Raw genomic sequence first — 21558 nt, 5'->3', positions numbered from 1 at the left:
GGAGCCTCAGGAATTTTGTAGTTTCAATGAATGGAAGAGCAACAGGCCTAAGACGTCCGGTGGCTGCACGAAAAGCATTATTCGACACATTGGCATTGCTGTCAGGCTTCCTCAGAGCCATAATCCGTTGGTAGCAGGCACCCACTGCAGTAGTAGCCCTCAGGTGGCCTGAGCAAGGTATGTCACTGATAGTTCCTGTCCCTCTCTATCTCTTCCATGTCCGAACAACATTGCTACGGTTCGCTCCACGATGTCTGGACACTACCCTTGCTGAGAGCCCTTCTTGGCAAAGTGTAATAATGCAGATGCAATCGAACTGCAGTAAGGATCATCTAGGCATTGTTGAACTACAGACAACGTGCCCTGGATTCCTCATGTCGACAGCAGAAGAAAGCCGACACTTCTGTAGGACCTCATGGAGCAGGATCCTCTTGCCTCTGTGCCCTGTAGCAGTGAGTTTTCGCAGACTGACACTTGGCAGCTGCCGAGGTGACACCCCTTCCTATTGTCCTCATCGTGACTGTCCTCCAATGGAACTTTTGCAGACTTTGATCCAACAAAGAGGATTTATGACTGCTTTTAGAATCGCAGCTTCTACTTGTACTCTGCCTTCAGGAAACAAAATTGCATCCTCACGACTGCTTTGAGCTTTTGTATTTCTTCCTGGTCTGTTTTGACCTTCCGCTCGAGGTTGGCATTCTGTCTCATGAAGGAGTCATGCTGCTCATATGGGATGACATTCATAGTCAACCCATCCATCTCCCTGACTACCTGTCATCAAGCTGTTGCAGTCTGTCTTTTCCTTCCTCACTTGAACTTTTCCCTTTCTACCATTTACATCCCTCAATCATTTGATGTCACCAGGTTCGACTTCCTGCAGCTTATTGGACAGCTTCCTCGCCGATTTCTGCTGCTTGGGGACTTTAATGCACACCATCCCATTCGGGGCTCTTCCAGAACCTATCCGAGAGGTGCCCTCTTCGCTGCCATTCTTAATCAACTTAACCTTTTCATCTTTAACACAGAAGCACCCATGTTGCTTTCAGACTCGTCGCACTCCTATTCCCATTTGGACCTTTCCTTCTTCACTGCCCGTCCTGCACATCATCTTGAACGGTCCGTTCTTTCTGACACCTACTCGAGCGACCATTTCCTGTGTGCTATCCATTTGCTGACTCCTACCCCACCTCCGTGCACATCGAAATGGCAGCACACTAAGGCTGACTGGAGACTTTACCCCGCCCTGGCGACCTTCAACGAACATGATTTCCACAGTTGTCACAGGTGGAATTTCTTACAAACATTATCCTTACCGTCGCAGAACATTCCATTCCTCACACTTCCTCTTTACCATGCTGTGTCCCAATCCTTTGGTGGACTGAAGCCTGCTGTGATGGAATTCGCATTCTTCAGGATAACCAAAAAGGTAGCTGAACTTCATTCACTAGTTCTTTTAACAGTTTCACCCCCCTCTTCCATCGTGTGCACCAACTTCCGATGGTTCTCTGGGAGCAAGATCCATTCCCCAATTTTCATCCTGACAGTAGCAGACAGTATCATCGTGTACCATATTGCTATCTCCAACACCTTGGGTCGCCATTTTGCAGAAATTTTGAGCTCCTCCCACTATCATCCTGCCTACCTCTATTGGAAATGGGCAGAGAAGACTCAGGCAATACCCTTCTCTTCTCAGAATCGTGTGTGTTACTGTGCTGCCTTTACTATGTGGAAGCTAGCTCACGTTCTCACTTCATCTCAATCCTCTGCCCTGGACCAGACACTGTTAATTTTCAAATGTTGCAGCACCTTTCTCTTGTGGGCAAGCACTTTTTGCTTAATACGTACAACCGAACCTGGGCAAGGGGCATGTTATTAAGCCACTGTTGTGAAGCCACTGTTATACCCACACCTAAGCCCGGTAAGGACAAACAACTTCCTTCTGGCTATCACCCACTTTGTTTACCCATGTCATGAATGGTTTTCTGTGGAAATCCCAGACTGGCTGTGTTTTTCAATTTGGAGAAAGCCTACGACATTTGTTGGGGACTAGTATCGTTTGTACTCTCTACACATGGCGCCCACTTCCTGTCTTATCATTTGTTAATGTGACCTTCCATTTTCTGTAGTTAAAGTACAACTCAATCCATGCAAGGGGAAGACTTTTAATGCCATACTGTTTTAGCTTCCCCTCACAGAATTTTTTAATCTAAACAGTCAAAGGCTTTGGCAAGATGACAGAGGGGTTAATTTCCACTATTTAATTCTACTGGAATTGAATTTGTGAGATATTATGTTGGATTCTCAGTATAGAAGCCTTTAGAGAAGTCGAACTGTGTTGTTAAAAAGTTATTCTCTGAATGGTGGTTCACCATTCTAAGTGGATTTAGGTTGAAATACTATGCAGATGAAGAGGCTTACAAAGGCTGGAATAGGCTGGTGAGATGCACCAAACCAGTAGCTGGATGAAGACCACAACAGCAGACTTCAACTCAGTTTATTGATTGAAATCCAGCTCTTGCCGAAATTAGGTCTCTGTCTCTCTCTCTCACTCTCTCTCTCTCTCTCTCTCTCTCTCTGACACACACACACACACACACACACACACACACACACACACACACACTCACACACACACACACACTCTTCCTTCTAGCTACCACTCCATCTCTCTTACCAGTGTGTTCGCAAGGTGATGGGACATATGATTCATGCCCGGATGATATGGTGGCTCGAGTCTCACAATTTTTGATGAATGCACAGTGTGGCTTTCAACACGGCATTCTGCAGTGGACCGTCTCATTATTTTGCCCATCCATGTCATGAATGGTTTTCTGCAGAAATCCCATATTGTCGCTGTGTTTTTCGATTTGTGAGAAGGCCTATGACACCTGCTAGAGAGCTAGTACCCTCCATACTCTTCACATGTGGGGCTTCCATGGCCACCTACCCTGTTTCCTTCAGACATTTTTAAAAGACTGAGTTTTCGAGGTGCATGAAGGGTCTGCCTTGTCGGACACCTTTATCCAGGAAAATGGTGTGTCTCAGGGTTCCATTCTGAGTGTCATTCTCTTTGCTATCACCATTAACCCTATAATGGCATGTCTCCCACTGGGCATCTCCGGCTCCCTTTTTTTTGACGATTTTGCCTTCTATTGCAGTTCTCTATGAACCTGTCTCACTTAGTGGCATCTTCAGCAATGTCTTGATTGTCTTTACTCCTGGAGCATCAACAATGTCTTTCGCTTTTCCACTGACAAAACTGTCTGTATGAATCCCACGAATGCTGACTGCAAATTTGTATGTCCATCTGGTTATTTGACCTGTTGTGCTGCCATTCACAAACAGCATTCCAGGAGGTGTTTTCCTACAGGATAACACTTGCTCACATACTGCTGTTGTAAGCCAACATGCTATAGTGTGTCAACATATTACCTTGGCTTGCTCGATAACCAGCTCTACCTCCAATCGAGCACATATTGGACGTCATCTGATGACAGTTTCAACCCATCCACAAACATCATTAACTGTCCTTATATTGGCCAACCAAGTGCAACAGGCATGGAACTACATCCCACAAACACACACACATGACACATGTACAACAGCGTATCAGCATTTACATTTACATTTGCAGTGGCTTATCTCACACTCACATTGATCTCTGATCTTGCAACGTTAATCACTTTACATACATTGTCTCAACAAATATATTCCTGGTATTTCATTACTCTACATTAATTATTTTTGGGTGTTGCAAATTTTTCCGTCAGTGTACCTGGCCTTTCTTTAACCATCCCTGGTGCAATGCAGAATTCTCTTCCCAGTAGCGAGAAAATGCCGTTTTTCCAGTTTTTAAATCAGATAAATTGCCTCTTCAAACGGACAGCTGTCGTCCAGATTGTTTACTCAGTGTCCTGCAAGTTACTTGAACATATGGTTAGTCGAAGGCTGTATTGTGTCCTTGAATCCCCGGATCTTTTGGCTTCGATCCAGGGTGCTTTTCGCCAAGGGCGCTCTACTGAAGATAATTTAGTCCACTTGAAGTGTGCTATCTGAACAGCTTTTGCTCAGCATCAGTTCCTTGTTGCAGTTTTCATTGATCTGCGTGTATATCTTATGATACCACATGGTGCCATAACGTCCTTTCCACCTTAAAGGAGTGGGGCCTCCATGGCCCACTCCTGATTTTTATCCAGAACTTTCTTCCATGTCACACTTTTTGGGTACAGGTTGGTGCCTCCTGTAGCATCCCCCCCTGCAGGAGAAGGGGCTTGCACAAGGTTCTGTTTTGAGTGCCACTCTCCTTTTTGTGGCTATCAATGATCTGGCGGCAGCTGCATGGCATATGGTGTCCCCATCTTTCCTGTTCATCCACGACGGCTATTGCTGGAGGCAGAATGCAGGGAGCAATACACCAAGCACAATCCTGGGCTTATACTCATAGCATCCATTTTTTGCCTGCCATGACCTATGTTATGCATTTCTGTCATTGCGTTTTTTAGGACCGGTCTTAGATGCCTAGTTGACATGGGTTCCCCGTCTTTGTCAACTAAAGCAGACATGTAGGTCGCACCTGAATGCTCTTCTATGCCTCAGCGACACTGACCACGATGTGGTCCACTCTACTTTGATATGGCTGTATGCAGCATTGGTGAAGTCACACCTAGATTACAGGAATCTCTCATATGACTTTTCATCAGCTTCGACATTACGTCTGGATTCGATACACTATTGTGGGGTAAGACTGGTAACAGGTGCCTTTGGACTAGGCAGCAGTTCCACTATTGTGGGTTCTGCACCATCAAAAATTGATGGCAGCTGCTCACCCATAGTACCCTAACTGTCATCTCCTCTTTCCAGATACGAGATCTACCTCCCAAATCGGCAACACAGATCTGGGGTTAAGATCACCAAGTTAGAGTCTTGGTCCAGCACACAGTTTTAATCTGCCAGGAAGTTTCATATCAGTGCACACAATGCTGCAGAGTGAAAATCTCATTCTAGAAAAAGCTTTATCTGTAATTCTCTTTATGTATTGGCTATTTTCTTCACATATGGGGGACATGGTCTCACCTGAAAAGTGAAAGCAAGCCTGTAAAAGAAAGGGAAGGGGGGGGGGGGGGGGGGGGCTGTTCTCAATTCTTGAGCAGTGACCCTCTTGTTTTTTTTTTTTTTTTTTTTTTTTTTTTTAACCTTTGCAATTTGGGTGAGTTTATGTTCAATCCTTGCACCCAATTTACTCTTTCATCTACCTACTTTTTTTCAAATCAAGCAGAACGATATTTATGCCCATTGCTTAATACCTGTTTGTATAACTTACAATGCTGGTATTTATGAATTTTTTAGCATTTGACTCCGGAAAGACCATTTTTCTTTGTAGTGAGGTCTTGCCAACAGCAAATTTTCTGGATGGAAAGTCGCTCAATCTGCTCATATACTTTAAAATTTAAAAGTAAATCTAGCAATGCTAGAATGTATACAAAATACTGATATACCCATTTTCAAGTTGTTGTTTAAAGATTCGCGACTTTTAAAACTTACGTAGATTATCTTTTTGATGATAGAACTTTACATAAGAAGTTATTAACAACATTGTGCATATCACATGATGAACAATTGAATGACTAAAGCAATGTTATCAACCCTCATTCATTGACACATGTTATAAATTCATCGAAACAGTGAAGTTCAGAGCTGTTATAAAAATTTCTGAAATTAAAAGTATACATTGCCTAATGAATGTATTATTTTGATGTGAAAGAACACAATAATAATTATTTTTGGAATGTAATAATTCACTATGGCTTCATTTTAATTCTAATAAGTTTCGCACTGTAACGAAACATTGTCTAAATGCCTCTCTCTCTCTCTCTCTCTCTCTCTCTCTCTCTCTCTCTCTCTCTCTCTCTCTTTCTCTCTCTCTCTCCCTCTCATTTGTAATAACTTACCACTGTTATTTTGTATTGGTATTGCAGTCATTACATTAAAATTGGCTATATTGATTCTGCAATTTATACTATTATGTTATTGCTAAGAATTGATTTAAAGAATAAACGTATATATTTATTTGTAAGATATTGTAAATTTATACCACTGGAACTCTTTCAAAATATTTGATTGCGTAATACTGCCAATAAATACAATGACTTTCTTTCATCTGTTTATAATTGTAATAGATGTTGGACACTTTGACTCCAAGTATGTTATACAGAAACACAGTGATTTCTTACAAAAGGCAAAACTATGTGTTCGAAGAATTGTGGAGAGGAGGGTACGTGATGTATTTTAAGTAGGTTATAAAGAGTAACTATAACAACAAAAACAATAAATTATTGATAAATTTATTTAATTGAATAGATAAAAAATCTACTCACCAAGCGGCAGCAGAACATACACATAAAAGACAGTGGCTCTTCCAGACAGAAGCGTTGAAGGGGAAGGAAGAAGGGTAAAGGAAAAGGCCTGGAGAGTTCCATGAAAAGGTGTAGATTTTGGGAAAGTCACACAGAACTGCGGATCAGGCGAGAAATAGAAACGACACATGTCATATACCAGCTATTATGTAAACACTGTTCAGCTTTCTACATCTGCATGACTACCACCAAATTATCAGTTAGGATAAATGGGCATAGGCGTAGTGTATATACTGGGAACTCACAATATCCTGTTGCAGAGCATGCTCTTCAACATGGCATACGTGACCTCGGCACTTGTTTCACCACACATGCCACCTGTATTCATCCGCCAGACACCAGTTTCTCAGAACTCCGCAGGTGGGAACTAGCACTAAAACATGTCCTTGGTTCTCACCACCCACCTCGCCTTAATTTACGTTAATTTCTCCTGTCTCAGCTATTCTTCACTGTAATTACTCTTTGCTTCACTCCGTTTTAGCTTTCTACATCTTTCATTGTCTTTTCCGTCTATTTTCACTGCCCCCTCCCACAGCTGTTGCATACAATACACTTAGCTTCTCACTCTTATTAACTCATGTACAGTTTTAGTAGTAATCTCTGTCTTGCATATTACCCTGTCTTCCACCTTTAAGCTCTCAGGTTTCCGAATCTTGCCCGATGCACTCCCCAACAATTAGTCTCTCCTTCTCATCCGGTACGGTAAGTCACCCATGACCCATGTTTCTGGGTAACTTTCCCAAAATCTACCCCTTTTTTTAGACCTCTCCAGTCCTTTTCCTTCATCCTTCTTGCTTCCCCTGCAACCCTTCAGCCTGAAGAAGGAGTCACTGGCTCCAAACGCTTGCCTATCACAACAGTGTTTTATGTGTGTGTTCTGCCATTGCTTGGTGAGTAGATTTTTTATCTATCGAATTAAATGATTTTATAAAGAGTACCTGTGTGTGATGTTTTTATTGGTATACAACTTGTTATAAACAAAACTTATTTTTACCATTTAATATGTTTCCAGATATTTACCAGTGGTAAAGATGAAATTGGGTTGATTGTACTTGGTTCTGACAAGACACAGAATCCACTTGGTTACCCAAATGTGAGTGTGGAATTTCTTCTTGCACTGCCTACATGGCAGATGATATCCATTGTGGAGAAAGCTTTACATGAAAGTGAAATAAAAACAGATTGGATAGATGGTGTTGTTGTTGGCATGCAAGTCTTGAAAGATGAGCTAGAGTAAGTATTTAAAGCTGTCTGTTTCATGACATTCCTGGAACATGTTCCAGAATGTGTGTTACACAAATCACAGCGACATAGTTGTGACTTTATAAATTTGAATCAATATGTTTTTATAATGAAAAGGAAACAGAAGGCACAATACCTGCAGAAATAGGAATTTTTTTTGTGTGATTTTACTGTATGATGTTTTTTACAGTTTTTCAGCTCAATAATTAAGGAGGTATTGATACAAGTCTTTGCCAAAAACCCATCTGTCACCTACAATTCCAGCCCTGTCACTGGCATTCCGTACCCCACAATATGACTGGGCCACTATGAAAGCAGCCACATCATTGTCAAATTCACTGAAACTACTGCATAGCAATTTGCTTGAGTATGGCTGCAGTTGTGGTCTTCTGTTTGGTTTAAGCACTGCATCAATACCTTCTCTTTATAGCACTCAGAGGTCGCGATCTGCGACTGTTTTTACAAGTGGCAAGAGAACTTTTCCTCTAGTTGCTTGTTTTGTCACTGAAAGATGCAAATATTTTAGAATGTAGTGCCCTATGTATATCTGTTAGAATAGCCACAAGGTCTGAAAGTTATTTTCAAATGATTGGCTCTTCTACAGAGTATTGAAATTCACAGATACTTCCAACCTGGTCCACCAATGTCTTACATACTCCTCTTCCTCCATGGATTGTTTCCAGCATTTGGAGATGAAACATTAGGAAGCAAAACGTGCCTTATAACCAAAATCTAATGAACATATAATTAAATTAAACAAAGATGTAATGTTGCACTCTCAGGTAAGACTGATCTTGAATGCAAAGCAAAAGTGGAAATTAAATGTACGCTGCAACATTCATCTCAGTTTTTGTTATTGAAATTATTCACAGTGCCATAGGGAGAACTGAGTTTATGTGTTTTATAGAGTCAGATACACACTGTGGCACAGGGTGCTGTCCGTTATTCTCCTGACTATGATGTCCAGGAATGGTAGTCTTCCTTCTTCTTTGGTCTCCATAGTGAATTTGATTTTGTGGCGTGTGGAGTTCAGATGTACAAAGAAGTCAAGAAGTTTGTCTCTTCCATGAGGCCAGATGACAAGTGTGTTATCCACATAACAGAAGAAGAAGAAGAAGATGGATTTCCATTTGGATGACATCAGGGCCTCTTCCTCGAAGTGCACCGTAAACATATTCACAATCTCTGGTCAGAGTGGGCTGCCTATTGCGACTCCATCTGTTAGCGGGAGGGGGGTGTGCCACGAGTCAGTGAAGTGGGAAAGTTGACCAAGTAATATGCGTGACGTGTCATACCTCGACCGATATTGAGAACAGAATAAAAAATTCAGAGGCATTACTTTTCAGCACTAACATGCATATTCTGTATGCAAGAAAGCCGGTTTCTCATTCAGAAATTCTATTTCAGTGTTGGTTGTGTACACAAAGACCGTGTTAAGCATAATGGAAGAAGGAGAAATGTTTATCAGCATTCCAGTTTTGGCAGTGGCAGGCTCATGGTCTGGTGAGACTCTGGTTTATTGTTTCACTATATTGCTGCTTGCATTGCTCAGAATCTCATTTTGTGCGAACATAGAATTGGTAGGTTCAGGAGGGCCATGCTAAATGCCTTGCAGGGCCTCCGTAGTGCCATCCAACTAGCACCTGAGAGGGCAGACAAGTGTTCGCTCATGCGTACATGATCCTGCAGTGAAGTTGTGTACATTTAGTCAGGAAGTGGGCTTGTATACAGTGAGACAAGTATCCACACATACAATGTGATGGCATCTGGAGCAGCACAGACTGTCAAGCCATTAATGCAGCTCTAGAGAGAGTTGAACTGACAGCGGTGCAACTGACAACAATGCCAGACACAGGAATGGCACTGTGTCATTGTATCAGATGAGTCTCGGTTCTGCAACATCGTCACAATTGATGTACTTGTGTGTGGAGGCTCTGATGCCAACAGAGCTGGCCAGATTGTACCTGTCATTCACATGCAGGTCCAGCATGTGATGTGATGGTATGGGGTGCAACTGGATACATGTCACAACCTCTGGTTCACATAGCCAGTAATTTGGACAGCAGCCATTGCATTTGTGTTTTGTTAAGGCCTATCGCTGTACCCTATTTTCAAGGGCTCCGTGATGTTATCTTTTAACAGGATAATGCAAGACTTTACATCACCTGATCTGTACTGAGCTACCTCGATACAGAGAGTGTTCCACTGTTGCCGTATCCAGCATTTTCTTCAAATCTGTCACCTGTGGAGAACGTCTGTTCACAGGATGCCAGGAGATGGGTATGCCACCAGTCGCCAGCCACCAGTCACCAGCCACTACAGTTGGAGAACTCTGACATATGACATACAGTTGAGTAGCATGAAATGATGTACCCACGGCTGTAATCCAACCTCGATTTGATATCCAGTGTGATGAGAGCTGTTCTGCTGTTCCAGTTTCAATACTGAAATTCATATATTATTTTTATGCTGTCCTAACCAGACTGGACTGTGGTGTCATACAGCATAAAATATCTTACAATGTGTTGAACCAGTGATGAGAAGTGTAGAACAGCCAGCAGGGGAAAGATGTTGACAATTAGACAGCTTTTATGTAGAACAGCAGTACAGTGTTTCACAGTGCATAATGCTTCCGCAGATTGAGAACAAAATGTGTGGTTTGCTTTCATCCATTTTCGCAAACATAGCCTGGAAAAATAATGTTGACATTACTGTGCATTTCACTCTGAGGCATATTGCACTCTGAGAATGTTCATCGAATTCAGTTACTTTGTATTATATTTCAGCAACAGTGACATAATAGCAAATTGGACTGTATGAGTTTTTATGGATAATTTTTCCAGAGACACACTACCATTTCTTCAGATTTATTTAATTTGGGTATAAATCCTTTCCAGCATATATGCTGTACACAAAATGTTGAACATAAAATGTAGCTATCTGCTGATTTAACATCTTGCTGAGTATACCAGTACAATGTTTTGTTGTAACAAATAGTTCAATGTATTTTACACACTTATAAACTTATTTATACAGTTATAGTAATTTATACCATTACATTTATGTTGTACCTTAATGTTCTGGAAGACGATATTATAAGGAACGTCATACTTTTCCTGGATGATAGAGTTGTCTATGATGAATTATTGCCTGAAAAAAATCTGCACAAATTTGAGTCAGATCATAACATTTCAAATTGCTCCAAAGATAGGCAACTGAGTTTAAGTTTTCAGAAATGTAAATTGGAGCACATCACAAAACAAATAAAAGACAGTATTGTATGACTACATTATCAAATAATCACAGTTTTAATTGGTCAACTCATACAAATATCTGGATGAAATGAAATGGTGACATAGACTCACTTGTAGGCAAAGCAGAATGCAGACTTCAATTCATTGGTAAGATACTGGAAAATGCAATCAGTCTATAGAGGACATTGCTTACAAAATACTTGTGTGGCCCATTCTAGAATATTGCTTAAGTACGACCCATAACAAATAAGGCTAATGGCAGACATTGAATGTATACAAAATAGTGTAGCATGATTGATCATAGATTTATTTGATGCATGGGAGAGCATCAAGAAGCTACTAAAAATTGGAAATGCCAGACAAGTGAAGATAGACGCCAAATATATGACAAAACCCAACTTATGAAATTTCAGGAACCTGTATTAAGCGAGGTATTTAGGGATTATACAATAACTACATATGTATCACTCCTATAGGGACCATGAAGGCAAGATTAATTACAGCATGCACAGAACCATTTTTGAATCATTCTTCCCACACTCCACATGAGCATTGAATGGGGATAAACCATAATGTGTGGTACAACAATGTACTTTGTCGGACAAACCCACAGTGGTTTATACAGTGTGCATGGAGACATGGAATCAGTTGACAGTAGCTGGGTAATGGTTCATATTGATTCCCATTTCCCTGTTGCAGTAGGTGATCTTATGCCTCTAATTATTTTTTCATTGCTATCTTAACTTGCATTCTCCAATTCAGTTTATTAACCCTTCTTATCTCTTTGTATTAGGGCAAATGTACAGTTAACTTTTAAGGAATTTGTATTTTCAATTTATCAACTGGAGTTTTGTTTCATATGCAGCAACAATGTTACAAATTATTTGTTTCAGTTTCTTTGGAATAATTTGCTGTTTCACAGGTGCCTTGAAGAAAATAAAAGATCTCGAAAGTTCTTAATGACAACCGATGGCCTCATGTTGACAAGACAGCTTGTTGCCTTGCAGAGGGCAGGGCTTGACGGTCTGAACATCAGCTTAGACACCCTGCAGTCCCAACGCTACAACCAGATCATGAGGAGGAAAGGCTGGAAGCGTGTCATGGCTGGCATAGATCTAGCCTTGCAACTTGAATACAAACCTGTAAAGGTATTACTAGTGCAGCTGTCATCGCATGCAGACTTTCATAAACAAAAGATATAAATCTGTTGTTAAGAATATCAATACAAGAATCACCATTTTAAAGCAGTACGCCCTCACCCTCACCCCCATCCCCGCTCCCACCCTCACCGTTGTCTCCACACTGCAGCTGTAAGTGAAGGAAGGTATATTAAGACAGAAGAAGTAAATTTTAGCTGACGATGCTAACAGGTTCGTAGTTTATACAACATAAAAAAGTATGGCTTGCAAGTTTACCAATTATTGTCAACATGAGGCCATCGGTTGTCATTAAGACACTTTTGAGATCTTTTATTTTCTTCAAGGCACCTGTGAAACAGGAAATTATTCTAAAGGAACTGAAACAAATAATTTGTAATTGGTATCTTATATTTTCCTCCCAAGAGAGCATTATGAAACTCAAGATCTTTACAGTTTCTCTTTTTTTCTTTTGTGTCTTTAGTTTAAAATAAGTATCCTCTATTGTGGTGCCATTTTGAAAAAAATACTCGATTGTTTGGAAAAATTATTCTTAATTCTATAGTCACACTTTTGTTATATCTAAGTACTACTGGTTTCAGTAGCAAGTACCAGCATCAGTTCATCTTATTATCAAAAATTTCTTTGCAAAATAAAAGCTGACCATTGTGGCCAAGCGGTTCTAGGCACTTCAGTCCGGAACCATGCTGCTGCTACGGTCGCAGGTTCGAATCCTGCCTCAGGCAGGGATGTCTTTAGGTTAGTTAGGTTTAAGTAGTTCTAAGTTTGGGGGACTGATGACCTCAGATGTTAAGTCCCATAGTGCTTAGAGCCATTTGAACCATTTTGCAAAATAAAAAGCTTCTGTACAACTGCAAACTAGACATACCATTTTCAGGGTGCAGTTCACATCTATTGAAAGCACAACAGTGACCTTTACTTTTAGTAGATAAGACACCTACTGGGGTAAGTGACTTGATGACTGCACACAAGAAGTTGTCATTTATTCCATATGTAGCTACCATGTAGACTCACTTTTTTCGTATTTGTTTGTCCTTACTCTTCCAAAAGGTTAAACCTTGTCTCTGCAGCCACAGCTTCCTCTCTTCAGCAGTTGTCTTCATCTCCATGTGTGAAGAAAATCCCATTCATTGATCACATTGTTTAAGTAGGATGTTCTCAGTCATCCCCTTGTTTTCTTACCTACGATCTTGCCTTCAGAAATGTTTTTTAAAAGATTATCGTCTCCAGTTAAGTGTCCAGTGTATTTTGCTTTGCCCTGGCCTATAACTTTCAGTGGTTTTTTCTTCTCTCCTACTTCCTTTAATTTTTCCGTCAATGCAGCTAGTTCTTGTACTTCTCCTCCAGAACCACATTTCAGCAGGTTTGAGGCGAGCTTCCTTTGGCTTTTCTAATGTACAGATTTTGCATCTGTGTGTCAGAACACTCCACACAAAGGTCTTTACAAATATTTTGTTAATGTGGAAGCTGATATGTTTATTCAGTTGCAGCTTCTTCTTATTTTGGAAGGAATTCTTCACCTGTGCTATTCTTTTCTTGAATGCCTTGAAATATTGATTGTTTTCTTGCAAAAAGCTACTGAGATATTGAATTTCAGTTGCTTTCTTGAGTTGCTCATTGCCTGTTCTTGTGTCAGTCCTACCTCCACCTCCTTTCTTGTCTGTAGCCATAACTTTTGTCTTCTTTGTATTCATTTTTAGCTTTAGTTTTACCATTTCTAGATTTAAGGCCTGAAACATTTTATTTAGTTCCTACTTTGATTTACTATTGTGATGTCATCAATCTGCAGTGTATATGCATGCAATTAAGTTTCCATATCAACATCATGCTCCAAAAACCACCTAACTGTGTGTGGCAGGGGGTACGTCTCATGCCACCAACTGATCCCCTCTGCCTTGTTCCACTTGAGAACAGTGCTTGAGAAGAATGACTGTCAGTACACTTCTGTATTATCTCTAACTTCTCAAATTTTCTTCACGTGATCATTTCGTGAATTGTATATGAGAGAAACTATTATGTTGTCAGACTCTTCTCGGAAACTACTCTCTCGAAATTTGGGTAGTAAATCTTTCCGTGATGCACAACTGCACTCTTATGGCATCTACCACTGGAGTTGCTGAGCATCTCTGTAATGATCTCACAGTGACTAAATGATCCTGTGACAAAACACTCCGCACTTCGTTGGATCTTCTTTCTCTCTTCTGTCAGTCCTACTGGGTAAGGACACAGGGGTAATTTACATTCACTTAAGATTCTTCCTGTGGATGTTAGTCTGGCATCTGCTTTTCTATTGCAGTTTTATGTGGTCATTCCACTTTAAGGTTGCTCTGGATAGTTACTTCTAGATATTTTATGGTAGATTCTGTTTCCAGCAATTTGTCATTAATAGTGTAGTTGTACAGTATTGGATTTCTTTTCCTGTGTGTGTGTGTGTGTGTGTGTGTGTGTGTGTGTGTGTGAGTGATATGTTACATTTATTTATGTGCAGGGTCAACTGCCAGAGCCTGCATCATTCACCAATCCTCTGCAGGTCATTGTGCAAATTGATACTGCCTTCTGTTGTTGCTACTTTCTGATGGACAAGTGAGAGTACCTGTGAACAATATTAAGGAGCCTCTGACACTTTCTACTGGATCATTTATATTCATTGTAAATGTAATGGTCCTATCACATTTCCTTGGAGTATTCCAGAAATTACCTTTTGATTCTTGTCATCTTTTCTTTGTTGTTGTTATTACTTCCTTGATGAAAATATTAAGGAAGTAAGGTGATAGAAGGCACCCGTCTCTCACTGCCCTTCTGGTTTTCCTTCTTTCATATCCGGTTCAGTACTCTGACTTTTGTATATACTCAAAATTAATCATCTGTCCTTCCACTTTGGACATTACTTTAAGGAATGATGATATAATGGTAATCTGTTTAATAAACAATATTTTAACGATACACTTTGCTTTCCAATCATATAGTGGCTTGATGATGGAATTTGATACTGAAATTAGTAATCATTAGACAAAATAAAAGTGAAGCTATAATAAAAAAAAGTAATATTTTGGATCATGTCAGTTGTTGTTCCAAACAACAGCATGTCAGGAATAGGTTCAAATGGCTCTGAGCACTATGCGAGTTAACTTCTGAGGTCATCAGTCACCTAGAACTTAGAACTAATTAAACCTAACTAACCTAAGGACATTACACACATCCATGCCCGAGGCAGGATTCGAACCTGCGAACGTAGCGGTCACTCAGTTCCAGACTGTAGCGCCTAGAACCACACGGCCACTCCGGCTGTCCAGGAATAGGTACTAAATTATTTGTCCGCTGATGACTTCACAGCTTAGAACACTAAAACGCAAATGTTAATTGTTTGTTATGTGCCCTGGCAGAGTTCACAACTGTTTACAGCTCAAGATTGGTTGTTGGAGATTGGGCGTTACTCACATAGTGTATTTAGTGCACAGTGCAGAAAAAGGCAGTGTCCAGAAAAAAAAACAAGTGTAAAGGCAAAAGTTTCATGACAGGATGTTGTGTCACCATACTTGGAAGACAATTATAGCCAAAGACAGAAATTTAAAAGAAACTGGCTCATTTGAGCTGCGGAGACCTAGTCGAGGATTCTCAGTAGATAATTGTTAGCACAGTAGAATTTATAAAGAGACAATGTCAGTTCATGTGAGGGAAGGTTGATTGGTAAGTACCTATCAGCTTTCTCATAAAACTCACAATTTGAAGAATACACATCAAGGAAAAGGTAGAAGTCCAACAGTGTCAAATCTAGACAATAATATCGATCATCTAGCAGTTTTGCAAAATCCCCAGTTGTACTTACTTTACTTACTTACTTACTTACTTACTTACTAACTTACTCAGATTTGCTGTGTACCATACAAAGAACTGGTTTCACAGAGTTCACTCGATCAGTTGCCAAGTTCTCACCTTCCTCCAAGTTTGTGTCCATGCATAGAAGATTCATTGCAAAAGTTCCAGGTGTTAAAAGGTCTTCCTGTACATCTGTATCTGTCCATTGATTTCCACAACAGTGTTGATCTTGGGATTCTTCCACCTTACATGCGTAGAACATAACCTGCAATCTTCAGTCTTCTTTCAACAATAATTACGTGCAGGCTGTGTAGACCTCGTATTCTCAGCACTTCATCGTTTGTAACTTGGTTGGGTTAACATCTTCAGAATTCATCTCTAGCATTGTTGGTGAAAAATATGGAGACTGTGTGCTGATTTTACTGATATTTTCCAAGTCTCACACATATAATGATAAAGGAGTACAGTCAAAGCTTTGTTGACATATTACAGACCTAATTACCATATGGACTGATTTTCCAGTTCTGCTGGTGATTTCTGCATCTGTGACCTCATTATTACATATAAAGCTACCGAGATATGGCAATCTGTCAACATCTTGTAGTATCTTCTATTGCACTGTAATCAGGGAAGAGACGAGTAATTTCCACTTACTTTGCACATTCTGTTTGTGCAATTGAAAGGATACCAAATAAATTAAAAGGGTGGTGCACAAAATATGTCAAAACTCAGCTGCAGAAGCAATGAAAAAAAGCATGTCAAAATTTAAAAGAATGCAAAATCTCCAAGATTAGCGATGTTTTACTGAAGCTCGAAACTTAGGGTGGGTTTCAGTGCAAGATGTGTTTAATAGTTCCCATAGTGAAACTTCATTTTGGAATCTGGAAGAAAATCCAAAGAGGTTCTGGTTGCATGTGTAGTACACCAATGGCAAGACACAACCAATACCTTCACTGCTCAATAGCTGTGGTAATGTTACTGATGACAGTGCTACTAAGGCAGGGTTACTAAACACGGATTTCTGAAATTTCTTCACCAAAGACAACAAAGTAAATATTGCAGTATTCAAATCAAGAACAACTGCAACTGTGAGTAACTTAGTAGTAGCTCTCCTCAGTGTAATAAAGCAGTTATGTTTCTTTCAGAGAATGCTGATACAATAGCTCCTTTAGAAATCATATATAGCTGCTCATTTGATAAAGATCCATACCTAGAGACTGAAAAGTTGCACAGGTCACACCAATGCTCAAGAAAGAAAAGAGGAGTTATCTATTAAATAACAGACTCATATCACTAATGTTGATTTGCATTAGGATTTTGGAACATATATTGTGTTTGAATATTATGAATTATCTCAAAGATAATGATTCATTGATAAATAGCCAAGATAGATTCAGAAATATCGACCTTTTAAAACACAGCTAGCTCTTTAGTCACACAAAGTAATAAGTGCTGTCGACTGGGGATCTCAAATTTATTCCATATTTGTAGATTTCCAGAAGACTTTTTGAAACAGTTCCTCACAAGCATTTTCTAATCATATTGTGTGCCTATGGTGTATTGTCTCAGTTGTGCAACTGGATGTGTGGTTTCCTGTCAGAAAGGTCACAGTTCATAGTAATTGATGGAAAATCATCAAGTAAAACAGAAGTGATATCTGAAATTCCTCAAGGAAGTGTTATAGACCACCTGCTGTTGCCGATCTACATTAACAATTTAAGAGAGAATCTGAGCAGTCCTCTTAGATGATGCTGTCATTTACAGTCTTGCAAATCATTTACTGTCTTGTAAAGTGATCAGATGATCAAAATGAACTGCAAAATGATTTAGGCTACCTATCCATATGATGCAAAAAGTGGTAACTGACCTTAAATAATAAAAATTGTTATGTCATCCGCATGAGTAGTAAAAGGCATCTACTAAATTTTGGTTACATGATAATTCACGCAGAGCTAAAGGCTGTGAAGTCTACTGAATACTTAGGAATTACATTTACAAATAACTTAAATTGGAATGCTCACATAGATAATGCGGTGGGAAAGCAAACAAAAGACTGTGATTTAATAGTAAAACATTTAGAAGATTAGGATTACTAAAGAGACTATCTACAACTATACTTGTCTGTCCTCTTTTGGAGTATTCTGCATGGTGTGGGATCCTTACCAGATAGGACTGACAGAGGACATCATTTAAAAGTTCAAAGAAGGGCAGCTCATTTTGTATTATTGGCAAACAGGAAAGTGCATGCCACAGATATCGCATGTGAATTGGGGTAGCAGTCATTAAAGCAAAAGCAATTTGCTGGAGCAGGTTCTTAAAATTTCAATCATCAACTTTCTCCTCCGAATGTGAAAATATTTTGTTAGAGCCCTCTTACATAGGGAGAAATGATCATTGTAATAAAATAGAGAAATCAGAGCTTGTACGGAAATATTGAAGTGTTTGTTTTTCCTCAAATGCTGTAGGGGAGTGGAATGGTAGATAAAGAGGTTGAGGGTGGTTCTCTGAACCCTCTGCCAGCATTTAATTGTGAATTACAGACTAGTCATGCAGATATAGATAATGTAGATAGGCTTTCAATATTGTGCACTGATTCTCTAATTTTATACATTGCTCAAATACTTTCGTGGCGCTTTGGAGTGACCCCTTTAAAATAACACTTTACCAGTGTTCTTAATATGTATTTTGGTAACCAGGTTGATAAGAAGTTACAACAATACTCTCTTATTACTCCCCAGTTTTGGGTTTTGTTAATGAACAAAATCGCCACAGTGTTCCATAACAATTACGGGCTGAAGTTTCCTGCTGATGGAACCAATATGATTTTCTGTGTTTCTGAGCATACAGGTTGTGTACGCTGTTTGGAGTCTGGTGTATGCTGAATCAAATGTTTTTATTGTTGTGATCTTCCATCTGAAGATTGGTTTCATGGAGTTGACCATGCTAGCCTATCCTGTGTGACCCTCTTCACCTCTGCATAACTACTGCAGCGTACAATAACTTGAACTTGCTTACTGCAGTCAGTTTTTGGTCTCCTACAGTTGTTACCCCCATTATATTCACAGAGGACCACATATTGTGGAAATTGCATATTGTAATGTAGGATGCAATAATAACGTACGGAAAGTTTCTGTTGAAAATTACGAATTATTTAGGAATAAAGGAGATGGCTCACCAAAAGGCAGAAGCACTGTCTCATCGATAGGCACATGAACAAAAGATATGTAGAATGAGATTTTCACTGTGCGGTGGAGTGTGCACTGATATGAAAATTTCCTGGCAGATTAAAACTGTGTGCCGCACCAAGAGTCGAACTTGGGACCTTTGCCTTTCATGGGCAAGTGCTCTACCATCTGAGCTATCCATGCACGACTCACAACCCGTACTCACAGCTTTACGTCCACCAGTACCTCGTCTTCTACATTCCAAACTAAAAGGTACGTTGCTTGGCGAGCTTCCAGAATGCACTTTCTTTTTCTAGCTGTAGGAAAAACATGCGCACGAGCACACACACACACACACACACACACACACACACACACACTCACACACACACACTCACATGCGCATGCACGTCTCCTTATTTTGTGGTCGCTCAACTGCCAGCTCTTTACTGGCCCACGGTGAGTGTTCTGGAGTGAGGTGGGGCTTTAGAGTGGGGTAGGATGGGGTGGGTTGAGGCAATGTGAGGGATGGAGAGAGATGGGAGGGGTTTGGAGGGAAGCATTTAGTGGCTCGTGGGAGAGTGGGGAGCCATCTGTGGGCTAGCTAGGGGTGCAGGTAGAGGGGTCAGGTGACAGACAGCTGGGTACTCATAGATTAGGGTGTGACGTGAGGTAACAGCACACAACTAGCTGATTGGGAGGGGGGGGGGAGAGGGGGGGGAGGGGCGTGTGTGTGTGTGCGTGTGGGGGGGGGGGGGGGGGAGGGGGCTGGGAGTTAACTTGGATTTAGACCAGGAAGCAAAGGATGTGCTGTAAGTATGGCTACGAAAGTTGAGTATTCTTAAATAAGATCAGCTGGTGCCAATGTATTGGAAAGTAACTGGCACACAAAGTGCAATTGTGGCTCCTTTTTCTTTATGAATTTTAAATAGTCTGCAGAGCAAATTGAATTAGGAGGATCAGGCATTTGTGTGGGTCTAGGAAAGTAAATTGTAGGGCCAGATAAAAGGCGCGCAAGACAGGAGGGGTACTACTGCTCATCACTGCTGTATCTGTGTGAGTGCACCGAGAGTGGTGTTGCCGTACTTGCGTCTTTAAATTGGTCACCAACTGATCATTGCAGGCTGGCTGCTGGAGGCCGTCTCTGGGAGCCAAGCGTGCCGTGCGGTCCCTGCCATGCCATCTGCTGGCGACTTGCACATATGTAAGTGTGGAACAGTGCTGACTGACTCTCTGTGTGATTCTAGTTTGTAATGTGCACATCAGCGTTCTGTGTCTTGTTGAGTCCTTAGAGGCATATTGTTCGGAGGTTATTATTAAAGCCATATTTGTGCGACTTGGATCACACTTCAGTATTACTTGGTTAGTACATCACCACAAACATAAGGACCGGGGATGTACATGCTTTGACAGTTTGCTACGTCTCTTTCTTCTAGGACTGACATGGTAGCTGCCTTGCATTTCTTAATGACTCTGACCTTGTCAACCACAAACCGAATCGTAGTACAGTCATGATTTCCCTGAAGAGATTACATGACAGCAGAGACTTGTAAAATTGTGTTACCCATTTCTCTAGCCAGTGAAGATTCATTCTATACCTTCAGATACAGTGTCATGTAGGAGTAGAACAGCAAGAAATATGTAGCTCCTCTAACAGTAATGACAGTTTATCACCTCCCAACACTACATGTGCCAATGTTTCAGTGCATTTTTGAATATGTTTGTTAACAGATTCATCAACACAAGAAAAATTTATGATCTCAGTAGCATCTTATTTCTTAACTCATACTTTACTATTCATCAGAATCTTCATCGCTGCTCTTTGATTCGTCAGAGCTCCCTGCTGTACTTTGTTTTATTTCATAGTCAGAATTAGTTGAAATACCACCTATCGTATTTACTCAAATCTAAGCCGCACTCAAACCTGAAAAATGAGACTCGAAATAAAGAAAGGAAAAAAAAAAATTCCTGAATCTAAGCCGCACCTGAAATTTGAGACTCGAAGTTCAAGGGGAGAGAAAAGTTTTAGGCCGCACCTCCAAATCGAAACAAAGTCAGTCCATTGTAATATGAGACACAATTTAGTTCGAGTGAATGACGATACAGCTACAGTAGTTTGGTTCGAGTCGTAAGCGTAGCACTTAAGCTTTACCAGGTAGCCATTGCTATGCGTCAGGCGCTCCGTCCGTATTTATACTGGTACCCTTCCTTTTTCACGTGCTTCATCTGGTTTGAATCGATTGCTTATTTTGCTTTGATCTGATAAGTGCCATTTTCCTTGTTATAGGCGTTTATGTCACTCTAAGCTGAAAATGCATTACTGTACTGTGTCATGCATTGTTTGTCGCATTCTGATAGTGCGTGTTTGCGGCCTGTCATCACTCGTGGCATGGCTTGCTTTTGTGCACGCTACCGCTGCCTACAATTTAAAAAAAAAAAAAAAAAAAAAAAAAAAAAAAAAAAAAAAAAAAAAATAAAGAGAGAGAAATTGTCTCATTAGCGGAACAATGGC

At 40.4% G+C, this 21558-nt stretch overlaps 1 protein-coding gene across 1 annotated transcript in view; it reads left to right on the top strand.

Moving 5' to 3' along the window:
• The first annotated feature begins 6142 nt into the window (after positions 1–6142).
• Positions 6143–21558, top strand: part of LOC124580513 (molybdenum cofactor biosynthesis protein 1-like) — a 60371-nt gene continuing 44955 nt past the window's right edge. Inside the window, exons 1-3 of the mRNA XM_047131261.1 lie at positions 6143–6271; positions 7426–7646; positions 11832–12057. Of these exons, the coding sequence (XP_046987217.1) occupies positions 6143–6271; positions 7426–7646; positions 11832–12057 (576 nt within the window). The remainder of the gene's footprint in view (positions 6272–7425; positions 7647–11831; positions 12058–21558) is intronic.

This window comes from Schistocerca americana, unplaced genomic scaffold (assembly GCF_021461395.2).
Source record: "Schistocerca americana isolate TAMUIC-IGC-003095 unplaced genomic scaffold, iqSchAmer2.1 HiC_scaffold_33, whole genome shotgun sequence".
Taxonomy (NCBI): Eukaryota; Metazoa; Arthropoda; class Insecta; order Orthoptera; family Acrididae; genus Schistocerca; species Schistocerca americana.
This window is presented reverse-complemented; position numbering and strand designations above follow the sequence as displayed.